The sequence below is a fragment of the Eumetopias jubatus genome, unplaced genomic scaffold (assembly GCF_037043125.1).
Source record: "Eumetopias jubatus isolate StellerSeaLion01/CBP00866 unplaced genomic scaffold, mEumJub1_p1.0 scaffold_5, whole genome shotgun sequence".
In the NCBI taxonomy this organism is placed as follows: domain Eukaryota; kingdom Metazoa; phylum Chordata; class Mammalia; order Carnivora; family Otariidae; genus Eumetopias; species Eumetopias jubatus.
Window position 1 is genome coordinate 51,936,127 of NW_028274811.1, and position 22,306 is coordinate 51,958,432.

At 42.5% G+C, this 22,306-nt stretch overlaps 1 protein-coding gene across 1 annotated transcript in view; it reads left to right on the plus strand.

Moving 5' to 3' along the window:
• The window catches only part of PIK3R1 (phosphoinositide-3-kinase regulatory subunit 1), an 82,990-nt gene that overhangs the window by 34,731 nt on the left and 25,953 nt on the right, over positions 1–22,306 (plus strand). Inside the window, exons 3-4 of the mRNA XM_028123842.2 lie at positions 20,765–20,857; positions 21,281–21,355. Of these exons, the coding sequence (XP_027979643.1) occupies positions 20,765–20,857; positions 21,281–21,355 (168 nt within the window). The remainder of the gene's footprint in view (positions 1–20,764; positions 20,858–21,280; positions 21,356–22,306) is intronic.

The following is a 22,306-nucleotide window of genomic DNA, read 5'->3' on the forward strand; positions in this document are numbered from 1 at the left end:
CCTACATTTCAGATGAGGATTTATGTGTCCCATAGGCTTGGAGCTGGACTCAGAGAAAGAGCCAGCCAGCAAATGGAATAATTCTGTCTTGTGAAAGGTTCCAGCCCTTTTAAACTAGACTCGGAGAAATAGAAAACAAACATTCTTGGGAAGAAACTGGATTTGTTAGGACTTGGCTGGAAATTTTAGGAAAGGAAAGAACATTTCCTCTGGCCTCAGGAGCACATTCAATGTGAAATATTACTGTTTTTAAAAGAGCTAAACTTAAATTTATCTTGGGGTCATATATTTGACTTGAAAATAAATGGATCTAGTCCTTATCAAAAAAAAAAAAAAAAGGATTCAGAATCCTCTTTTTAATAAAATGATAGTCCGGAAAGTTAGGCAAGATGCTCTCCACATCAGCTATTAACTGAAAACAGCTGGGACTTAGCGAGGTGTTTGCAAATATCTACCATGAGATGGGAGATTGGCGAAATGTGGTACAAGTTAGTTCCAGCTGCATGCATTTGCCTTATTAGAGTTCTTTATGGTAAATGACATGCATGCTTCGTACATACTTCAGTGTTGTCCTGTTCTCTCAGCACTTGACTAAGCAGGTGGAAAGTTGATTTAGTCAGAGGGATTGCTGAAAACAGTGAACTGTAAACCCATCGATATCCATTCCAGGCGCTATTAAATATCTACATTGTATCTTCCCATGAATCCCCCCCCCTTTTTTTTGGTTTTTGTATTTTTACAACCTTTCCAGAGTCTTGAGTGATTTTTAAATGTTTGCCATTTTGGTCATAAATGTGGGAAGTAAATGTGAGCCTGCACACTTGAGTATCATACGAATCAGTTGACCAGTCTGTGTTTGAGCAAACTTCTGAAGATAGCTCTGTGAGCTCCCTGTTCTTCTGGTGCTGTCAGCAAATTGAAAGCTAGACCAGGAGAGAGTTGTTGCTGGCAAAAAGAACGATTCTGCATCCTAGATCTAAAAGTGAACTGTGTAGATGTTTCATTGGTTTATACAGTCAAGTCCCTTCTCTTAGAGCTGGCCTGAATGGACCAAGTGTTTTTGCTAGTCGCCAATTGTAACTTATTTTTTACAACTTTAATGTGATTTAAGAGAAGCCATCCTTGGAAGTACTTAGCTATGGTTTGTATCCATAATTATGTTTCTTGTAGGTCTTAAAACTTTACATAATACAGGGGAGTAGATTGCATGAACAAAGTCTTGCTTTTTGTTGTTGTTGTTGTTTTTCAACGAGGCAAATTAAGTAGTGTCTTAAATTAAATCAAGGTTTCCTGAGGTTCCGGAATCTTATTCCTAAATTTTCCACTGGGTAACCTAGAAATCCTTCTCTTGCCTTTGTCCCTAATTGACATGTATCAGGCCACGGTTCGTGCCACAAATGGATCTGATGCTACTCTGTGGCTAAACTTGCTGGGGAGAGAAATCCTTCAAGGGAAATAACTCTGGAATGACCTGCAACGTTAGTCACTGGGTTGTTCCAGAAACTTCTTAGAGCTTTAACTTCTGAGATTTTTAAGTGAGTGATAAAATTTAGCAGCATCTGACATTCTTAAAACCTAAGGAGAATCGTTCATCCCCTAATATGCAAAAAACTCATTCTTCAGTCCTTGTGGGATTTTTGTCAGATAAAGATGTTTCCATGCTACGGATGTGGAAGAAATAACCCACTTTTGCTGATAAAGGAAAGTTATGTTGTGCAGGAACAAATGGTGAATTCAGGGCTTCTCCGGGGTCTTTGGCCAATACTCATTCTTGACCAAGCTATATGCGAATAGCATCTTTATCTGGTTAGCCTCTGATTCCGCCACATCATCTACTTCAGCAAGGAGGGTGGTAAACAAATGTCACTTGTTAGCTACTTCTTCAGGAGCCTCATGGACCAAGCATTCGTTTGAAGCCATGCTCTGTGAAAAGTCCTTGGGGGAAATGTGTTAGTAATTTTATGAAGAACGGGGGAGGGGAGGGTTTGGGGAAAGCGCCTAAGCTTGCTTGGAAGTGAGCTGCATCTTTATGTTGATTGGCGGCTTCACTGCTTTCATAGTGTCATTTTAAGATCCCAGCTCTCACTGCTCTTCTTGGGAGGGAATCAGAGGGTAGAAGTAAACCCACTGGCTGTCAGTGTGAAACAGCGACACTCTCTAGAATTGGTATCTCTTGTCTTTAATTGCTCTTGTAATAGATTATAATATGCACATTCATAAATGTTCCTTTGTCATGTGGAACATTATTTATGCTTTGCACAATTCCCAAAAAGTGGTGATTGTTTGGAACTTTAGTCTGCAAGACATTTCACATTTAAAATTGCTGATAACATCTTTAAAAACCACAAAGACATGGGCTTTGCAGGCTTGATAACCAAGTGCCTTTCTGGTGTGGTTTTATTCTTTTGTTTCTGAAGCACCTGCTTGCAAGTGGGAGGGACATAGAATTTATAAGGGCGTATTCACAGAAATCTTTAAAACCAAGTATCTGTTTATTCAAAATAGCACATCGTTCAAAGCAACGTTGATGACCCCAACCACGTTTTCCTGTTCTTTAATGTAAACAGCCTGAATTTTTTTATTAACCTGTGTCTTTCTCTGCCTTGACCACCTCCTTTTCTTGCATTTCTCTTTAGTTTTCTCTCTCTCTCTTTCTAGTTTGCGGCTCAAAAAAAGTATAAAAGCATTTGTCATCTTCTAGGTGCTACAGAAATTTAAAGTCTTATTGTAATATTTGTTAATTTTACTGTTGTGGTATGAAGTTGATTGTTGTTGAAGTACAAACAGGGAGCATGGTTGGTGTCCTAAGCGGTCATTTGGTCTTGGCTTTGCAAAATCTACTATTGACCAGAGCATTTTAATGATCTTAATGAGACGCATTGTAATGACTCACTCATAGCAAAGTACTAAAGAGCCATACCTATGTGGGTGCTTCAGAGAAGATTATGCCTGGAATTCTATAATTAGAAGAATGTGGCTGGAGATCCTTTTAAAATCAACCCTATACTTCTCTATGATAACACATGCAACTTCGCCAGTCATTCCCATTTCACTGTGATCATTGATCAGACCCTTCTGTGAGAGGCTGGTTTTTGAGCCTGTGGGAGACCAGAGAGACCATGAGGCACTGAACTATCTCATGGATCAGGGAGGAGGATTAGCAAGAGAGTGAGATGAAAGAGAAAGAAGAATATCGCCAAATTGAGGGAAAGGTTTGGGAAAGGAAGATAGAGATGCTCAAGATAAGCGTTGTGTTTCTCACTTCAGCCTAGGCCTGGCTCTTTTGAAGGTCATTGCATTCACCCAGCCAGCTGTAGGTTGGTGACCCACCAGCCAGGGTAGCAGTGCCCCTCCTACGTGTCCTGTGGTTGAGAGCCTCCTCCTCAGGGCCTGGGCATACGAGGGAGTGGCAGCGTGCTTGATGGGGGCCTCTTTGGCCACTAATGTGAGACATACCACCATGGATGTAGGGTGCTACATGGGCCACAGTCTGAGGAGGGAGAACCAGAAGAACTAAAGCTACATTGCCCGGCCAGGCCTAGCTTACCTCCACTTCCTGTTACTTTACTGCTTCAGCATTTTGAATTATATGAACAGGTAAAGAGATTTCCTAACTCAATGAAATATAGACAGATGGATGATAGAAGCTGCCTCTTCATTAAGAGGAGCCACAAAGTTCCCTCTACCCACAAATTTCACCTCCTCCTGTCTACCGAAGAGCCTGGTGAAAGGCCAATGCAGGGCTAAAACCTTCAGCAATGCTACAGGGGTCCCTGTGTGCTTGCGACTTATTGTCTGTTGAACGTCTCCGGAGGGAGTAATATAGTCATGACAGTCAGTGAGGGTGGGGAAAAAGGTGCCTACTACATTTGAAGTTACTCTGTTCTGCTGATGCTTTTTCGTGGGTCCTGCAAAACAGCGTTCTTCTTCCTTTGTGGGACAGATTAATTAACCTTTCCAAACATTGACTGTATATGGTCTGTTATTTGGGTTTTTGTCTGTTTTGGTTTTTTATTTTTTTGTTGATCAGTAATCTCTGAAGTATTCATATATTCAAGTGCTGGGCAAGGGAAGGGCTACTCCTTTTGGGTGTTAAAATCTCGATGATACATTTTCTCAGGGCTTATAATTCAGTATTATTAGCAGAAATACATAACACAGTTGTGCAATTATTTTGTTTTGTTTCTTTTTTTTTAATTTGACACAGATGACACAAATATACATGAATAAGAAACCCACCAGAATTGATGGAAACAGTCGCCAAGTAGAATATATACCAGAATTTCAGAGTGCACAGGCGCGACAGAGGGGGGTGCAGGGGGAGGGACAGAGGGAGAGAGAGAGAATCCTTTGACGGCTCTGGTGCAGAGCCTGACTCAGCCTGACTCACGACCCTGAGATTATGATCTCAGCCAAGTCAAGAGTCCAATGCCTAACCGAATGAACCACCCAGGTGCCCCTTTACTCAATTATTTTCAGACAGCAAGTTCAATTCATAATATTCGTAGAGCACTTGAAGAGATCTTAGAAATGATAACCCAGTCCATGTAGCTTATGTCCAAGAAAACAAAGATCCCATCACTGTTCATGAAAAAACTTCCCTGCACAAAGCACAAGGTGCAGTAATGAACATCCCCAATTAATGTTGCTTGAACATCCCTGCTCTAGAGGCCTGCTCTGGAGACACTTCACCACTGAGGGGAAAAGAAATGGAAGTATCATTTGAACCCAGGTCACAGTACTTCTAAAGTGATTGTTCTTTCATTTACATTAAACTTAATTAAGATTTCTTAAATAAGAATCTCACATGGGTCATAGTCTGTCATAAATCTCATCTTCAAGTTGTTCTCCTAGACCAAGAATTCTTGAACAATTTGGGAGAAATGGACTCTTTTATCAGGGCATTCAGTCAACATATATTCATTGATCACATCCTCTGCATCCTGGTAAGATGGGTTTGGGACACATTCTGTGAGGGACCTTCCAGAGCTTACGTTCTCTTGGTGATTTTGAGCCCCCTTCTGGAAACGCTGGTTTACGTCTGAAATTAGTCTTTCTTTAGCTGTTCAGTGCAGACAGTGTGGACACACTCTACAGACCATACAGTTCCTCCTTAGAGCCAATTTCCTGGGTATCATCATCAAGTAGCACCTTACACCAGGGTTTGACCTGCATAGTCAAGTGCTAAAACCATTAAAATCGATACGTTGAAAGCCGTGTTAACTTGATAAACTCTCTCAAGATGCCAAGTGTCTGATAAGTGCGGGCTCTTTTAAACCTCTCCTTTGAAATTCAGGCACGGTGACCCCCACTGCCTTCAGACTCAGGCCTTCTCCCAGAAAGGGCCCAGAGATGTGAGGAGCATGCTGTAAGTCTACATTCTTGGTGCCTTGCCGAAGTAATAATATTTGATTCAGTACCTTTTAGCTTTTTATAATGCTATCCTATGATCTGAGCTGGGAACTGCTTCCCACTTCCAGTTTCTACCACTTGTAAAACATTTTACATTTGGGGAAAATGGGGTATCAGCTTTGACTTATTAAAGGAAAGAGTTTTTCTTCTGGGTCCAAAATGGAAGCAGAAATTTGAGCTGTGAAACTTTTTTTTTCCCCCCCCCCCATAGAAACATCAGTTAGGAGCTGGGTTTAAGCTTCACATTTCATGTACTTGGAAAGAGTCAAGTTTTAGTACTGGGAGCAGGAGCACGGGCACCTGTTAGGAGAGAGATGGTATTTAACAAACGAGATGTCACTGACATTGCTCCAACCTTGTCTGCAGCCCTTTGTCATGCTGCCTTTGTAGCAGGAGTTTGAAGCCCAAAATGCACTTAATATTGTTACCAACACAGTTGAGCAAAAAGAGTGTCCAAGTTTTCATAAGAATGGATTCATTAATGGCATGTGTTGGAAAGAGGGGCATATTCAAGACCTTGAATTTGAAGGTGTGGGGCTTTAAAAATACACAGCCTTGGACCATCTTAGCAGAAAGAAAGCATCCTCAGGCTCCAAGCTCCTTCTGTCTCTAGAAAACTCAGTAGACATCACTACCCCTCCACCCCTTTTATGGTCATTTGTCTTGTAGCCAATATTGGACATGTTAATGATCACTAATTGTATAAATGACATTGAGGCTCATACTGTCAAGATGTGAACCTAAGCAGACCGTAGATTGTCTCACTCAGTAGCTGGACTGTAGCAGCCTTTCCCTGATAATGGCGCTTTGTCAGCTGTGGTCAGCAGACTGCGCACGCTGAGCAGAGCTGAAGGCCGTGTCTCCTGGGTCTGCGCTGCCCAGTACAGATCCCCCAGTCACATGTCACGGTCACACTGCGCCGTTGAAATGTGGCTTGTCCAAATGGAGATGTGCTGGGAGGGTAAAAGAGGAAATAAAGAATGTAAACTATCCCATTGATAACTTTTGTATTGATTATATGTTGAAATGGTCATATTTTGGATAAATAGAGTTAAATGAAAGATTAAATTTTCTCCTGTTTATTTTTACCCATAATGTGGCTACTAGAAAATTTTAAATTACATGTATGGCTTATATTCGGACCCCATCATTACAGAGTATTAAAAGTCATTCTATCTCTGAAATTCTGGACGTTCTACTTGGCGACTGTTTCCATCAATTCTGGTGGGTTTCTTATTCATGTGTATCTGTGTCATTTCTTCCAAAATGAATGATCATCTGGTAGAACACAGGACTGTGGAAATGGTTGGTATCACACTGTGGTTTTCAAAGATTTGAGAGGGTGGGTTGTCACCCTGACTGGCAAGTTCTGCCCTCACTTAGCAGGCAGAGATCAGATATGCTCAACATCTTGTAGAATGTCATAGAATTGGAAAAAGACATTAACTAGAGAAATGGGCCAGTCAAGGAGCAGAGTGGCTATTCTTGAGCTCTCTACTTTCCACATCTGTTCTTGCCCTAGAGAACTCTTCTTTTTCTAATTTTGTTGTCTGGCTCTAGGTGGTACTGCCAGGGTAGTGGACTGGGCTGTATCAAAAACAGATGAAGTCTTTAAGGAAACTATGTGCCCTAAAGGAACTCAGTGAGATAACACTCCATTAGTAAATAAGGATCCCTTGGAGGGGAGCAGCCTTTATGTCTAAACTAGATCACCTCTGTCAATTAAGTCCTGGCTCTGACTGGTACAGCTGTGTGAGCCTGGACAAATCACTTACCATCTCTGACCCTCAGTTCCCTTCCATAAAATGGAGATGATGATAGAACCTGCCCCATAATGGGATAATTTCAGTAAAGCAACTTAGCACAGTACCTGGCACATAGTAAATGCATCATGAGTGTTAGCCATTATTATTAGCATCTTGGTAACGAGAGCCTCAGAGGTGAAGGGCAGCCCTTGGTGTATCACTTTCGATCTTGTTTCATACTCTGTGTTTGAGATGGTATCATCTTCCGAATGACAGAAGGCCAAGTCCCCTCAGAAAGAAATGGATAAACTTACAAAGATCTGGGTTTGCGGGGAACAGAGCCCTTTCCTCTGAGTATCATTACTTCTTACCCCTTTACCTGTTTAATCACAGACATTTGTACTCACTGACTGTGTGGATCGTGAGCCACTTTTGCACAGACCCTCCCTCCTATCTCTTAGAGCCCAGCATGTGTTGGTCAGAAACATCAATGTTAAAAGGGGCTGCATTTACAAGCAACTTAATTCGGAAACTCAGGAGGAGAGCAGGAGAAATAACTACTAGGAGAGATCAAAGGTGAAGTGGAAAGAGCAGGCCCTTAGACTCAGATGGACGTGGGTTGTTGGTGTCTGCTGTGCCAGACACTGATCAAGTGATCTTGTTGTAGTCACCTAACCTCTCAGTCTTTCCCACACACAAAATAAGACTGATGTCCTTTACAAGGCTCTTAGCGTGACTCATGGAAGTAAGCCAAGTGACTCGAGCAGTATCTAGGCCAGGGACTGCTCACCCTTCGCTCTCCCTCCTTCCTTCCCTTGGCCTGACTTTTATGTTGCTCTCAGTTTCTTGGTCTCCACCCCCATTCCTCCAAATCGTGATCTATAGAAACTGAGTAGAAATTACATTCTCTGATTTGTAGCAGTCATGACTTCGGAATACATTTAAGAACATACAGTAAGTTGTCTTCTGTTAGATCCGCATACAGACAGAAATTGGAGAAATGTTTTAGTTCTTTTGAATGTGCACCTGCCGACAAAGTGAAAGTTCATACCTCACTTGAAAAGCTGACCTCAAAAAAGCTTCTCCACCCCTCATCAGAAATTATAGGTTAAGGTAAGCCCAATGAAATATAATTAAATTTTGCCATTTTTGCTTTCTTTTGATTCATTTAATTGATTTTTTTCCCACCCACCCCTCTCTTATTTGAAGTAAGTTTTTTTGCCAGCCCTCTCCTGGGTGCCTTCCTGTCATTTTTGTCAGCTATGCAGTGCCACAACATTGGTACTTACTGACTCTTTAGCCAATAATGGCTAAAGAGAATAGAATTATTTTTAAAGTAATTCATGTTGAAATGTAATTCAGTGGTTTTATGTTGGCCCTGTGATTTCCTTGACTTTTATCTTCCAATTGCAGATTTTAGGAACTAAAAGTTATTTTAGAATTACTTAGCTAAACCTTATCATATCACTGATAGGTGAAGGCCCAGAGGTATTATTTTCCTCAAAGCTCCCGACCTGTCACTGACAGAGCCATCTAGAACTCATGTCCTCACCTCTTGTCTGCCACTCTACAGTGGCTTTTCTTTCTTCCTTTCTTTCTTTCTTTTAAGATTTTATTTATTTATTTGACAGAGAAAGAGAGAGCATGTGCACAAGCAGGGAGAGAGGGAGAAGCAGGCTTCCCACTGACCAGGGAGCCCGACGCGGGGCTCGATCCTAGGACCCTGGGACCATGACCCGAGCCGAAGGCAGACACTTAACGACTGAGCCACCCAGGCGCCCTTACAGTGGCTTTTCAATTGTTTTTGGTGTCATCCAGTAACAAGCATATGTAAGGCATTTAATAGTTTTTTGTTGTTGTTGTTTTTTTTTAAGAGAAGTCACAGAAAGGATGCAGTGTGTTTATAAAGTCCTTTCTAGTTTCTTCAGTAGGTTACATACAGTTGCCTCAAAAGGTATTTTAGGGAGTAAAACGAATCTGTGACTTCAGTGGAATAATGCAAAAAGTGACCAACAGGGGGAAACCTGGTACATCTTCTTGGATTAATTCACTTAACTTCTAAGCCCCTTTTAAAAAAAAATGACCCAAGCTCCTGTTGAAGCCAGCAAAAAACATCTGTTGTTTTATTTATAGCCCCAATTTCTAAGAAGTATATTCTATAGCAGATGAAAAAGAAGTTGACAGCTCATAATTCATGAAGTTACTGAGGCCTAATCTGATAGAACAAAATGTACAAAACTCCCTCCCGTGGTTCAGGCCCTATCACTTCCCTTTCACCCTAAGGCCGAAGCAGTGCAGGAGGGAGACAGAGCACAGGCTGTCCCGGTTGCTAGGACCGAGGTGGCTCTGAGACCAGAATGCGGGGAGGCACACATGCAGTCGTCAGCAATGGCTTCCCCCCTCTGAGGCATCCCCCAGGGACACTTTCTCATGAACAGCATCACAGTCAGTTCCATGATAGGCAACCCACACTGTCCTGACCATCCCCACTTACGCCGGGGAAGTTTTAGCGGTGTGAAATCTGCAAACTGGTAGAGTATTGTCTATCAAGAATCCCAAATGTTGGTTGCAATTACTGATTGAATAGTTCTTTTTCTGGGTCCAGCTTAATTTTTGACTTCACTCCTCTTCTTTGACCAGTTTGCTCTAGCTTATTTGATGTAGCCACATTTCCCCTGCTGACTTTTAAGCAATTAGAAAATACACCCACTCCTCAGATATCACCCAACTGTATGGTTTTTTTTGTTGCTTTTTTTTTTTTAAGCTTATTTCTGAGAATCTTTGTGGGAACACGGTCAGGCTTCTTTCTGTAACTGATACGTGTTTTATATTTTGCTTTTTCTATCTGTAGGGCCTCCTGTATATTTAAAACAAGGTAGATGGGTCTGGCAAAAGTAAGTGTCTATGGCATAGTACTATGTATGACCCTGGCTTTTTTGAGAATTTAATGACAGGGTCCAACTGCTGCCCAAATTGACCCTTCTAAAATTGGTATCCTTAAAAGGAAAATTGCAACCGGTGTTAAGTCTATGAATTTCTGTAGCTGAGAGGTGAATAATCTCCTGCTCATTTCACCAGTGATCATAGTATATTGTGAGATAGGGAAACTTAATAGTCCCCCAGAATTAATCACATCTGTCTGAGGCAGTGAAAGCATATTGCTTCATTTTTATTTTTTTAATTCTGATTCCTCACAGAATTACTAAGGGTTGTATGTACTTTTATCTTAAAATTGCTGGCAATTGCTAACAATTGCTTTATTGTAAATGGATAGTTTAGTTTCATATATCAGTAATTTTTTTTAAAAAATGTTTTTTGAAAAAAATCTGACTACCCATTTTTTAATGTAATTTTTCTGCAGTTGCTGATGGGGGATTTTCTGTTCATTATTTTCTGGCCCCTTGTCTTTTTTTGCTTTCTTTTCTTTTTCTTCCCAATCCCATGGAGAGGTCACCCTTTTCCTTTCTCCCCCCCCCCCGATCATGAGCGCTTTAACTGCTTTCATAAACCTATTAAGTGTATCTTATTAAGATTTCATTCTGGAATCCTTTGTAATAGAAGTCACAACATATATGCATTTGTCAATTATTGGCTGGGCTCTTTCCCCACCTGATGATTAACTAGACGAGTCCATCTGTACCTTGCTGAAAGTGATAAGCTAGCCAACTATATTTAGCTGAATAAAACCCATTACATCCTTGGGGAAGAATGTGCTTAGTTTAGCCTTATGAGAAAATATTTAATAAATGCTGTCCTCAAAATATTTAGCCTGGCTGAGCGTACTGGCAAGGGGTTCAGTCCTGATAAAGCAGAGGTGATGGCGAGAAGCTGGCCCGCCAGCCCGAGCTCACGTTGAACAAATGCACCTCTTGTCACTAAGGGTTGTCACTGGGAGGGGGGGTCTCTTCTTGCCAAATGCTTTTCGATCTTTATCCTGTCTCATGGCTTTTGTAAGCCCCCGCCCCCCCCCCCCGGCCCCGGTGTGGAGTCCTGCGGTGCATCTGTCTGAGGAGGCACCCGAGGTTCATGGAGTGCAGTTACTGCTGGCTTTGAAGTTGGTCTGTTCTATAAAATCATTCCTTTCCCACTTACTGCTGGCACAACTTTGGCTAATGTGCTTAACTCTTCTTAGCCTCAGTTTCCTTATCTGTAAAATGGGGACAATTGGGATATGTCACAAGGCTGCCCAGATGAATGGAGATCAGGCACACGAAGCACTGAGCACGGTTCCCAGTGCTAAGTGTTTAACATGTGAGGACTGCAGCAGAAGTAGCGTCTTCATGCCAGTGGGAGTGGTGGTGGTCCTCGCAGTAGGGTAGTAGTAATATTTTCTGTTCCTCTCCTCCTAGCACAATGTCAACAGCTGTGTCCTCTTGAATGTGGCCAGTTGGGAAAAGTTTTGTTGTGGATGTCAGGGGGACTGGGTGCTAGTCGTCAGCCTCAACTTAACTGTGGGACGTTAATGAGCTGTGACCCAGGGGACCCCTCTCCCCACACGCAGCAGTACACAGGTGCACGGGGCTGCAGAGCCTCTACCCCTGAGCTCTGTCTTTCGATTTCTAGCTAGGCATGATATCAGAGCTGATTAGGTTTGATAGCCTGACCCTCCAAGTCAGTCCTGTCATCTGCAGGACACATGTTTAGCTGCTGGGCTCCTGGGATCTGGCGTAAGACGAGCCCCTGGAGCTCAGGGCATTTCGGCAACAAGTACGAAGCATGCTGGTTAACCATTGGGATTCTCTCTTCCCCACAGTGATCCAGATTTTCTTTCGGGGACCGGTGGGCTCGTCCTCAGCCCGTGCTACTCAGAGTGTGTTCTGAGGACCAACAGCACGGGCTTCCCCTGGGAGCTTGTTGGAAATGCAGAATCCTGTAGCCACCCCCAGATCCCAATCGGGTTATTAATATGCACATTAAAGTTTAGAAAGCACTGCCCTTGTGAATATTCTGACACACAGAGGTGTTTACTAAATCCCTGTAGAGTTGTATTTGATATTGATTTTTGTTCTAGACTTGCAGTTCCTTTGCTTTCTTTGAGTGGAGTATATGATGTTTTGGTCACCTTGGGCTGCTATGACACAATACCATAGGCTGAGTGGCTTAAACAGCAGACATTTATTTGTTCATCTCAGTTCAGGTGGCTGGACGTCCGGGGTCTGGGAGCCAGTGTGGTTGGGTTCTAGTGAGGGTTCTTTCCTGCCGTACACACAGGGTACCCTCTCTTCCTGCGCTCGTGTGGCAGAGAGAGAAAGGGGAAGGTTTCTAGAGTCTGAGAAGGACACTCATCCCATCGTGATGGCCCCACCCACATGACCTCAGTTAAACTTAGTTACCTCTCAAAAATCCTGTCTCCAAATACTGTCAAAATGGTGTAGTTTAAGCTTCATCATAGGGATGGGGGGAGAGGGTGTGCAAAGCAGTTGGGTCTGCAGCAGCCGATTTCTGCAGCCTACTTTGAAATGCATCACCAAAAGTAAGATGGATTGATGGATCCATAGGTAAAGAAACAGATAAACGTTGCTTGTAGAATCTAGGATGAGAATGTTTGGGCATTCACTGTACAACTCCTTCAACTTGTGGGTATGTTAAAATGTCAGCGAAACAGCCCTGCTCTCTCTGTACTTATTAGAATGGAATCTGGGGGTTCTGTTCTCTGATTTCCATCCAGGCTTTGTGAAGAAGCTGGGCCCGCCCAGCTGGGCGAATCTGCCTCTTTGGCAGTTCCTCCCACTTCTGGCACTTGCTCTGGGTCCTCCAGCATCCTGCTGTCGCGCAGGTAGTGAGGGTCCAGCCAAGATCAAGATGTTTCTTGCAGGTCTCTCTCGTTGCACCAGTAATGTCTTTCCAGTTTCTCTCTCACTTCTCTGCCCTCCTGATCAGTGGATCTTTAATTCTTGAGTGACAGGGGTTTCTCGGGTTACATGGGAAGGCCCTGCTTTATTACTCTGAAACATTTTTAATGTGTTATATTTTTATGTTTGTGAAATCTATTACCAGAGAGCAATGGGAGAGAGTGAGTGCCTCTGCAGGGGTTCACCTGAAGCCCTTGCCTCCCTCTTCTACGGAGGGGCTCCCCTTGCTTTCTCTTTATGGTGTTAATGATCTGCATGAGAAAAGGTTTGATCATGAGGAACTTGGTGCTGCCTTGCTTATTTGGGGGAAATGCAGAAACAAGTGTTATCAAGGTAACTTTACGTGAGCACGCCAGAAAGTACTGTGGCTGTTCACTGGTGGGATCAAGCCTCAAATATCTGTGTTATGCAACACCATTGTCATCATTCCCCTTTAAATTAGGGAGATGTGGCAGGAAATTCTGGCAAACTTCTCACAGGTTTCTTTCCTTACTGGGACTTAACTTGTCGGCTCAGGGGGAGAAAAACAGGTACAAGCCCAACTTCAGGGCACTGTTTATAAGCCTTGCGACCTTGACCAAATGAGTTAATTTCTGTAAGGCTCGACTTTCTCGCCTTTTGAGTCAGGATAATAAGGATGGTAAGTCTTTGGACTGCTAGGAATAAAAAATGAAAGCAGGTCTTCGTGTGGGGGTGTGGCTCCTAGTGGATGTTCAGCAGTATTCATTCAACAAATGGTCAGGCACACACTGTGGTGTGTCCCGTGATTTTTCTCTTCTTTCCTTCCCTTTTGGGGCTTTTCGGTCATACTTCGTATGAAATCTTTCTAAGCCAACAGAGCCAAAGACCCACTTCCCTTAAAAATTGTTAGCCCCCCGAGGTCCCAGGGACTCACCTATACATTATTTCCTGGGGGTGCAGAAGGGGACTCTCTTTCTTATTCACTTACCTCCTGCCCAGCATTTTAAATTTTTTTGCTGTACACTGTAAATTGTAATCTTTAGATCAGACTCCAGTTTGGATGGTAACAATCACAATTAATTAGGCTAGCCTGTCAAAGATTAAGTATAGTCTCGCACGTCAGCTATCTTTCCACTCTGAGGTTCTAGCTAAGGCCATCCGAAGCAAAGCTGTAATGTCTGCTTATGTTTAATAAGATCTTTGCCTGCTGTTTGTTTCCTATACTAGGCTGTGGTCTAGAAATAAAAGTAAATGGGCAGAGATCTCAGATCCCTTTCAGTTGTTTTTAAGCTGTGGAGCAGAAGGGATCAGTGGGGGAAGACAAAGATATTAAAGACTGATTAGTTTAGGGTGTCTGAAGAGATTTGCAAACTTCCTAGCCACGTCTGTTGACAGGTCTTTTAATTCCCTCTGACTAGTTATCTCTGAAAATCATGTAGTTACAGCTGAAGATTTTTTTCCACATGGCCTCTACTCTTTTTTTTTTTGCCCATACTTTTTTCTCCTCCTCTCTCAAAAAAAAAGTCCTCGTTTCCACCAAGTTCAGTATCATTCCAATTTCATTTTTCTTTCATGTTCAGAAAACTGAAGTATAACTCAAATAGATTAGTCTTTATAAATATACCTTTATATTTTAGGTATGACTTCTGAAAAGATAATTGTGTTTATATGTTACAATGAAAGGCAAGATGGAAATATGTGCCCTCTCAAAATGCTTCTAGCGTACCACCTTAAAAAATGTATTGAGGGGCGCCTGGGTGGCTCAGTCGGTTAAGCATCTGCCTTTGGCTCAGGTCATGATCCCAGCGTCCTGGGATACAGCCCGGCATTGGGTTCTCTGCTCAGCGGGGAGTCTGCTTCTCCCTCTCCCTCTGTTTCTCCCCACCCCCCCCCCACCGGCTCATGCTCTCTCTCAAATAAATAAATAATGTCTAAAAAAAAGTACTGAGAATTCTTTCTGTCTGCATTATAATACTTTCTGGTCTTAAAATTTGCCGTTACAATTAAAAATCTATAATAGTGAAAAAGATTACATAAATAATTGTAAATTCATAACAGCTACCCATTAGTTTGTGCATTCTCCATACTGGGCACCATGCCTACCATGTTTATCTGTAGTATTCATTTAATCCTTATTGCATTCATAATTATTCCCATTTTACAGATGAAGAAACTGAGGCTCAAGTTAATTAACATGTCCAAGAATACACTCAGTAAGTAGCAAAACCAAGATTAAATCCCAGGTCTCTTTGGCTTTAAATGTGTGCTTTTAGTAATTGCACTACTGCTGATGGAACAGGTGTGTTCCAAAGTGTGAAGGAAGCCATCCTGGTGTTCGGCTGTTTTAGTTGTTAGCTGTACCGTCTCAGCCAGCATTTGTTGGGGTTTTGCCAGGAGAGCTCGAGATGTTTAAATGTCAGGATAATTAACCATTATGGACAGAGGTAAGAATCTGCTTATACAGTTTATGTCAGACAGTTACTGGGATTTGTTAGCCTTCTGCCCACCAGAATGTACACTTTTCATTTGAAATAATGAGAGAGGTTGTTTCAGACAGAAATCAAAGTTTTGATTCAGCAACAGCTAATCAACAAACATCTTGATTTAATATTGCCCCACACCTGGCATATACACTTGCTTTTCTGTGTATTTGTATGACATTTTAAAAGGTAAGTGGCAGTTTTTCATGTACTTCCAAGCTACTTCCATCTGTAATGAAATACTTGGCTTGGGCCGTCTCTGGAGCCCCAGAATTTCGGCTTAGACTTTCCACTCGTCCCTGCCAGGCACTGACTCTGAAATACCCTTTTTTATGGAGACCGCCTCCAGAAGGTGCAGCTGTGTGCTGGTTTCATGTTGCACCTTGTAGCGGTGTTGGCACCGTTTACTGTGAGCAATCCCACCGTCTCCCACACACCACTGGTGCCCAAAGACTGTTCAGGCCTATCCGTGTTCGTGGTTTGGGAAGGGTCTCAGTTTGGAGAGAAGGCTCTCTCCCGTTCCCTGTGATTGCTGGTCACCAGGGTTAAGGTAGAAAAGTAGAACTCATGGAAAATGCAGCATCTGTTGTGTCATCGGAAATTCTGCCACCAGCGACACCGAATTCATTGATGTTCCTATCAATGTTGAAGACTCGTTCCTCTTCTGAAGCAATGTATGTCTTGGCTTCACCACTTCTAGACCCTTCTTGTCTTCTTTCTCCCTAAGTAATACTGATTTCTTTTGAGGAAAACTGATCCCATTAAGTCAGAAACAGGTGTTGGACAGGGGCACCTGGGTGGCTCAGTCGGTTAAGTGTCCAACTCTTGATTTCAGCTCAGGTCACGATCTCAGGGTCGTGGGACCAGGCCTTGGGTGGAGCTCTGGGCTTAGTGGGGAGTCTGCTTCTCTCCTTCTCCCTCTCCCTCTGTCCCTCCTCTCTCTCCCTCTCTCTTTAAAATAAATAAATTTTTTAAAAAATAACAAAACTGGTGTTGGACTATAGTCAGCAGATCTGTGTATTCATCCAAGTTCTTAAGAGTGGACTTGGCTCTCCAGACGTACACACTGGCTACAGCAGGTTTCAAAGCCAAAAAGGATTCCTCGTTCAGGTATAAAAATCTGTCTGGAAGATGAAACCCCAGTAAGAATTTATATATAAACTTCATGAGGAACATGCTGTATCATTTTGTGTTTTGTTTGATAACCATCATGTATGATCTGTATATCCTGTATTTTTTTTTTTACTTCCACTGTTCTAGTTTATTGAATTATATGAGATGGGTGCTTTATCATGGACCTTTCAAAGAACAACTTGCCAAATTTGGTAGCGCCTAGCAATCACAATTTCCTGTTGGAATTTCATGAAATGGGATGTAGTGGAAAAGGAAATATTGGCCTGTGTACTTAATAAAATTAGAGGAATAGTTGATTTTAGGATTGTTGAAATAATTAATATTTTGCTTTAGAATACTTTTTAGATTTTTGATGTCGACTGATCTGTTGCCTGAAGTAGAAAATGTGAATTTTAAAGACTTCTTGCAGGGCGCCTGGGGGGCTCAGTCATTAAGCTTCTGCCTTCTGCTCAGGTCATGATCCTAGGGTCCTGGGATCGAGCCCCGCATCGGGCTCCCCGCTCCGCGAGAAGCCTGCTTCTCCCTCTCCCACTCCCTCTGCTTGTGTTCCCTCTCTCGCTGTCTCTCTGTCAAATGAATAAATAAAATCTTAAAAAAAAAAAAACTTCTTGGGTAGGGCTTCATATTCCCTATGTTTAAATATTTGAAAGGGGAAATGGATTGGATCACAGATTTTGTACTAGAGAATAGGAACTCACTGAATTGTTATTTAAAAAATAAGGTTTCTCCTTATAAAATTTCTCTTTTAAAAAATTCCCATTGCAAAACCTTAATCAGCTGTCATGATTCAGACATTTGAGTAATACAGCTTTTATCAGTATTAAAAACTCAGTGGGAAATTCACTAGACCTGTTACAGGAAGAGTACCTTTACCCTCCCGATGTACATCTAGCTTTCTTCTTTGTATTGTGGCGTGCTCTGAGAAAATTTCCAGCGTTGCTCTAGGTACCTGATGGCTATCACAATGCTTTTCCAACACTCAGCGTAACTGTTTGTTTGTTTGTTTGTTTGTTTATTTTAGAACAGAGTGGAGGTGCACAGAGGGGGAGAGAGAGAGAGACCAAGTAGGCTCCATGCCCAGTGCAGAGCCTGAGGTGGGGCTCGATCTCACAGCCCTGAGATCAAGAGTTGGACACTTAACCAACTGAGCCACCCAGGTACCCCTTGACGTAACCGTTTTTTTAGTGAAACACATGATATTTTGTAGCTCAGGATACTGAAGGTAAACTACCATTTTTTGCCACAGAAACATTGAAAGGACTAAAGAAAGGTTTTACTTTTTTTCTTTTTTATTCTTCAAGCCAAAGCGAACAAATGGAGAGATGGAAACCCTTTCTACGTAGTATTTGCCAACCCAGTCATAAAACAACTGCTGGGTGCATATTTCAATTGCAATTAGGTGAAATCTTTCATTATCAGTTAATTTAACTTTCACATTTGCCTGCAGAAATGATGGTGTTGATCAGATTCTGGAAAGAGATAAACCTTTATTAACTAATTCCATTTTCAGTTGCCAACTTTAAAGATTATTTTAATTTAAAAAAAAAAAAAAAAGGCCGAGTAATTTCTGAGGGCGGGCACAGAGGAGCAGGGCATGTTAGTTGGATGAGCATTGCCATGTGGGATTGTGTATTTACTAGTTAATCTTTAGCTTTTTGTATCTTGGCATGTGCCAAGTAAGACCTGTAAGTTTGAGAAGGCTAAGGAGAAACACTGCAGTGAATTCTAATTAATATTTCTCTACACCGTTTCTCTACCCTTGTTTTCCTCTGTTACATATGCTGATAGGATGATACATATCAGCTTGTTCAGTGTAGAAGGCATTTATAGGGGAGGACATTTTTTCTGAGCTGATAATCTTCTGAGGCAAAAGGAAGTAGTTTATAGTTTATCAGAGGAAATGAAACGGTATGCCCTTTCATTTTACACTTTATCCTTTTTTATTTTACAATGCTTTTAATGAAAAAGACTACATGAAACTTGCAAGACATTTTTATTGTCAGTGCTTTTCAGATATACTCATGTTTTGACATTTAGAGAATTGGGGGATGTCGTTGCTGGTGTTCTTTTTTTTTTCAGGGGGTTACCCACCTGATTTTGCTTATCATCATAGCATGTCCTAAAACTTAGTACTAACCCAAAATAGATGATCAGCTTCATTCCTGGATTTTCTGATTCCGGGGATTTGTGGTCGTACCTGGGGATCTGTCTTCCTAGCAAGTTGTGCAGGTGCTCCATAGGCTCAGGCAGGTACGGGGAACACAGGGGAGATGGAGTTCCCACTCAGCTCTCTGCATCGTGACTGTCTAGAAAGTCAGTGGCATGTCTGTGCTTCCTTTATGAAGTCCATAGCGTGTTCCAGTGATGTTGCAGTTGGACAGAGTCACCTGGGAAGCTGTGACAGACTTTTCATGCCCTGAGCTCAAATGTCGATGAACCCGATGTCCAGAAGGTCTGTCCCCAGGGATGGCTTTATGGTGGGGTCTTAGTAGCACACAGCCAACTCAGGAATCTTCCGTTTGCTCTTGACAAAATCCATCCTCACCCAGGCTGTGGGACTGTGTGCTCCAGTACCGTGGCCACTAGCACATACCACTATTTCAGTTTAAATCAATAAACCAATTCCTTTGCTCAGCTGCAGTGGCTGCCTTTCTCCTGCTCCGTAGCCACATGTGGCTAGTTGGCCAGTCACTGCTTTTCTTGGATAGCACAGCTGATAGAGCATTTCCATCATCACAGAAAGTTCTAGTGGACAGTGCTGCTGTGCGATTTTCTTTACTCATCTAGCTCTTCTCTTATCCTGGGGACCTAAATGGCCAGTTGGGTTAGGTGGCAAGATCACATGTGTCCGTCTCTCCCAGGGCATACTGCAGTCTAAAAGGCTCTTAGACCATGGGGTTTAAGGTTTGTAAAGTGACATAAATCATACTTCATTCTCTGAGGTTGACTTTTATATCATGAATTTCTTCTTTTGTGATGACTCTTAGTATTAGGAAGGTGGGCTTCATTAGAAATCTGCTTAACATAATAAAATGCCTTGAATCATACCACTAAAATCTCACTGAAACTAAAGTATAAATATTGAATCTTTCTTAAATTCTATAAACTGTCTATTCCTAGGTAAGAGTGCACAGTAATGAACCTTAAATGGGAAAAAGTTACGTGTTGGTGGCTAATGAAAAGGTTGCACCTGTAGATATTTTCATATAGACTCTCCTTTAGGTGTATTTTGCAGTTTGAGAAAAGTGAGGTGAATATATTTAGCTCCCTCTTCTGGTGTATTATGAGATGGATATTTTTACTTAAAATGGTTTCGTGTATTTTTGGAGTGAGACAACAGTTATAAATGTACCACGGAAGGCCATTATTTGTGTGTCAGCCAGTTAGTCTCTTCTTGTATCACTGCAATTGGTAAAACACGGAGAGAAAGCATGGCGAAAGTACGTTGGCGAAAGCATCACATTTCTTAAGATATTAAGTGACCAAAATGCATGTCGGCAAACGAAGACTTGCGTGGCAGGTACACAGGGGCTTAAAGTGAATGTCACGGGGCCAGTGATCATTTGCAAGCGCCCTGTGCCTAAATATTTTAAAGTTATAAATCATGTTAATGAACTGTTGAGTAAAATCTGTCCCATCCTCCTACCTGGACAGTTTTTCCTTTGTAATGAATTGAATTTAGGTTTCTTGGGTTCCAGGTTCTGGCCCAGAGTGTGGTGATGTGGGGGCGGGGTGGGGGTGGACCATTCACCCATCCTGGCTTTGCCCTGCAGGGGCTCTGCCCTGTCCTCCTCCCCCGAGCCCTGCCCACCCAGCCCCAGGCCCAGGGGCACCCCCCAAGGGATGTCTGCTCTGGGAAGGGTGGACCTGGGTGAGAGGCCCCGAGAGGCCGGTTGGGCAGGGAATTCCTGGATTCTAGTGAAGTACTTGGAATGTGTCCCAGGGGAGAAGTAGGCCTGTCCGCTGGGCTCCCAAACCTTCAGGCGCAGGAGGGGGCACAGCTGTAAGAGGGCCAGAGAGCAGTCTTCTGAAGGGCAGGGCCCCGCACACGGCTCGGTCTTGCTCAGGCCCGAGTTTGCTGGTGTCCAGTAGAACTACATTGTTTTATATTTAAATTCTCTTGTCTCATGCATTTGATTACCCCAATTAAGCATAATCGTGGGATTTTGTTTATTTGCAGCTTTGGCCCTTCCAGATCTCGCCGAGCAGTTTGCCCCTCCCGACATTGCTCCGCCTCTTCTCATGAAGCTAGTGGAAGCCATTGAAAAGAAAGGTAATCAACTGGTAGAGGGGCTCCGTTACCTTGTTATATTCTTATTTCATGGGTGTTGTCTGTTGGGCATTCATTAAATACGTTTCTTGCTACTTGTGCTAGACACATAAGCTCTTTGTTGCTGTGTAGTGGGGAAATAACCTTGGTTTGATTTCTAACTCTATTAACATGTACTTACTGTATGGAAACTATTAAATTCTCCATAATTTAATAAATATAATTAACTTGCTCTTTAGTGGCCAGATGACTTTGCCAAAATTACTGACATGCCAGCTAAGATTAATAGTAGGAGTTCACTTCCAAGAATATTTGGTACACATCTAGAATAGATACGGGATGGAAACTGGAATGTCTTTCTGGCAGCAAGCTCACAGGTTCTCCAGAGAGCTGTGTTTTGCATGCTCAGTCTGTTTTGTGTCTTAGGTCTGGAATGTTCAACTCTATACAGAACACAGAGCTCCAGCAACCCAGCAGAATTACGACAGCTTCTTGATTGTGGTGAGTGTCATAGAGCTAGAAAGACAAATGGGAAACATGGTTCGTACCTTTCGGTCTCAGGTAAAACACCAAAAACTGGAACTTAACCGTGCAGTGTTCTAAGTTTGAAGGAAGCTCAGAAATCACACACAGTTCCCTCTGCCCTATTATGGTAACAGTGCAAACCCGCGCTGACCTTTGATGTTTGTCTCCTGAGTTGGGGTGTGTGTGCATGCCTGCCTGCAGGCATATGGTCTGTCCTCATACCCAAGAGCCTCTGGGTCCTGCACGAGTTGCAGAGGAGAGAAACACCCCCTCGGGATTTTTCTGGCTCTGCCTATCGACCATCTTTCTCTGACCGTGCAGTTGGCTACCTCTGATTCATCTGGATCAGCTTAAAAAATATTTATAAGTCTATGTCATTTAACAAATGTCTCTTCTGACCTTTTCCATTTTCCTTTCCTTTTTTTATTTTTCTTGGTCTTCCTTCCTTCCTTTTATGCTTATGTGCTTTTTCATGCCATGTTTATATTAAGTAACATCATGATACTGTTATATTCAGTGGTGTGCTGGTAAACCCAACTCTCAGAGGCGGAGGAAGCCTGGTTTTTAGCATTTGCCCATTTCCATGGTGTCAGTATGCCCGCTGTGGTCAATTTCAGGCTGCCAACGTGTTATCACTAAACTCCCAACTTGGAAAGAATTGAGCACAGGTGGCCCTTTGGAGCAGACCAGCTGCAGCACACCATTGGTTAGATGACATCAATTCAACTTAGTTTGCCAAATGGAATAAAACTACAAATGTGAATAAATGTACCGGCCGTCATTCCAGCAAGTCATCTTCCGTAGCCCCTTGTAGAATCTCTCAGATTCTTCATTCCCTCTCAGAATTTTTCTTTTAGAAAAATAATTCTCTGCCTCACAGTCTTGTAATTGAATTTGGACATCTGAAACCAAAAGAATGAAACCTAG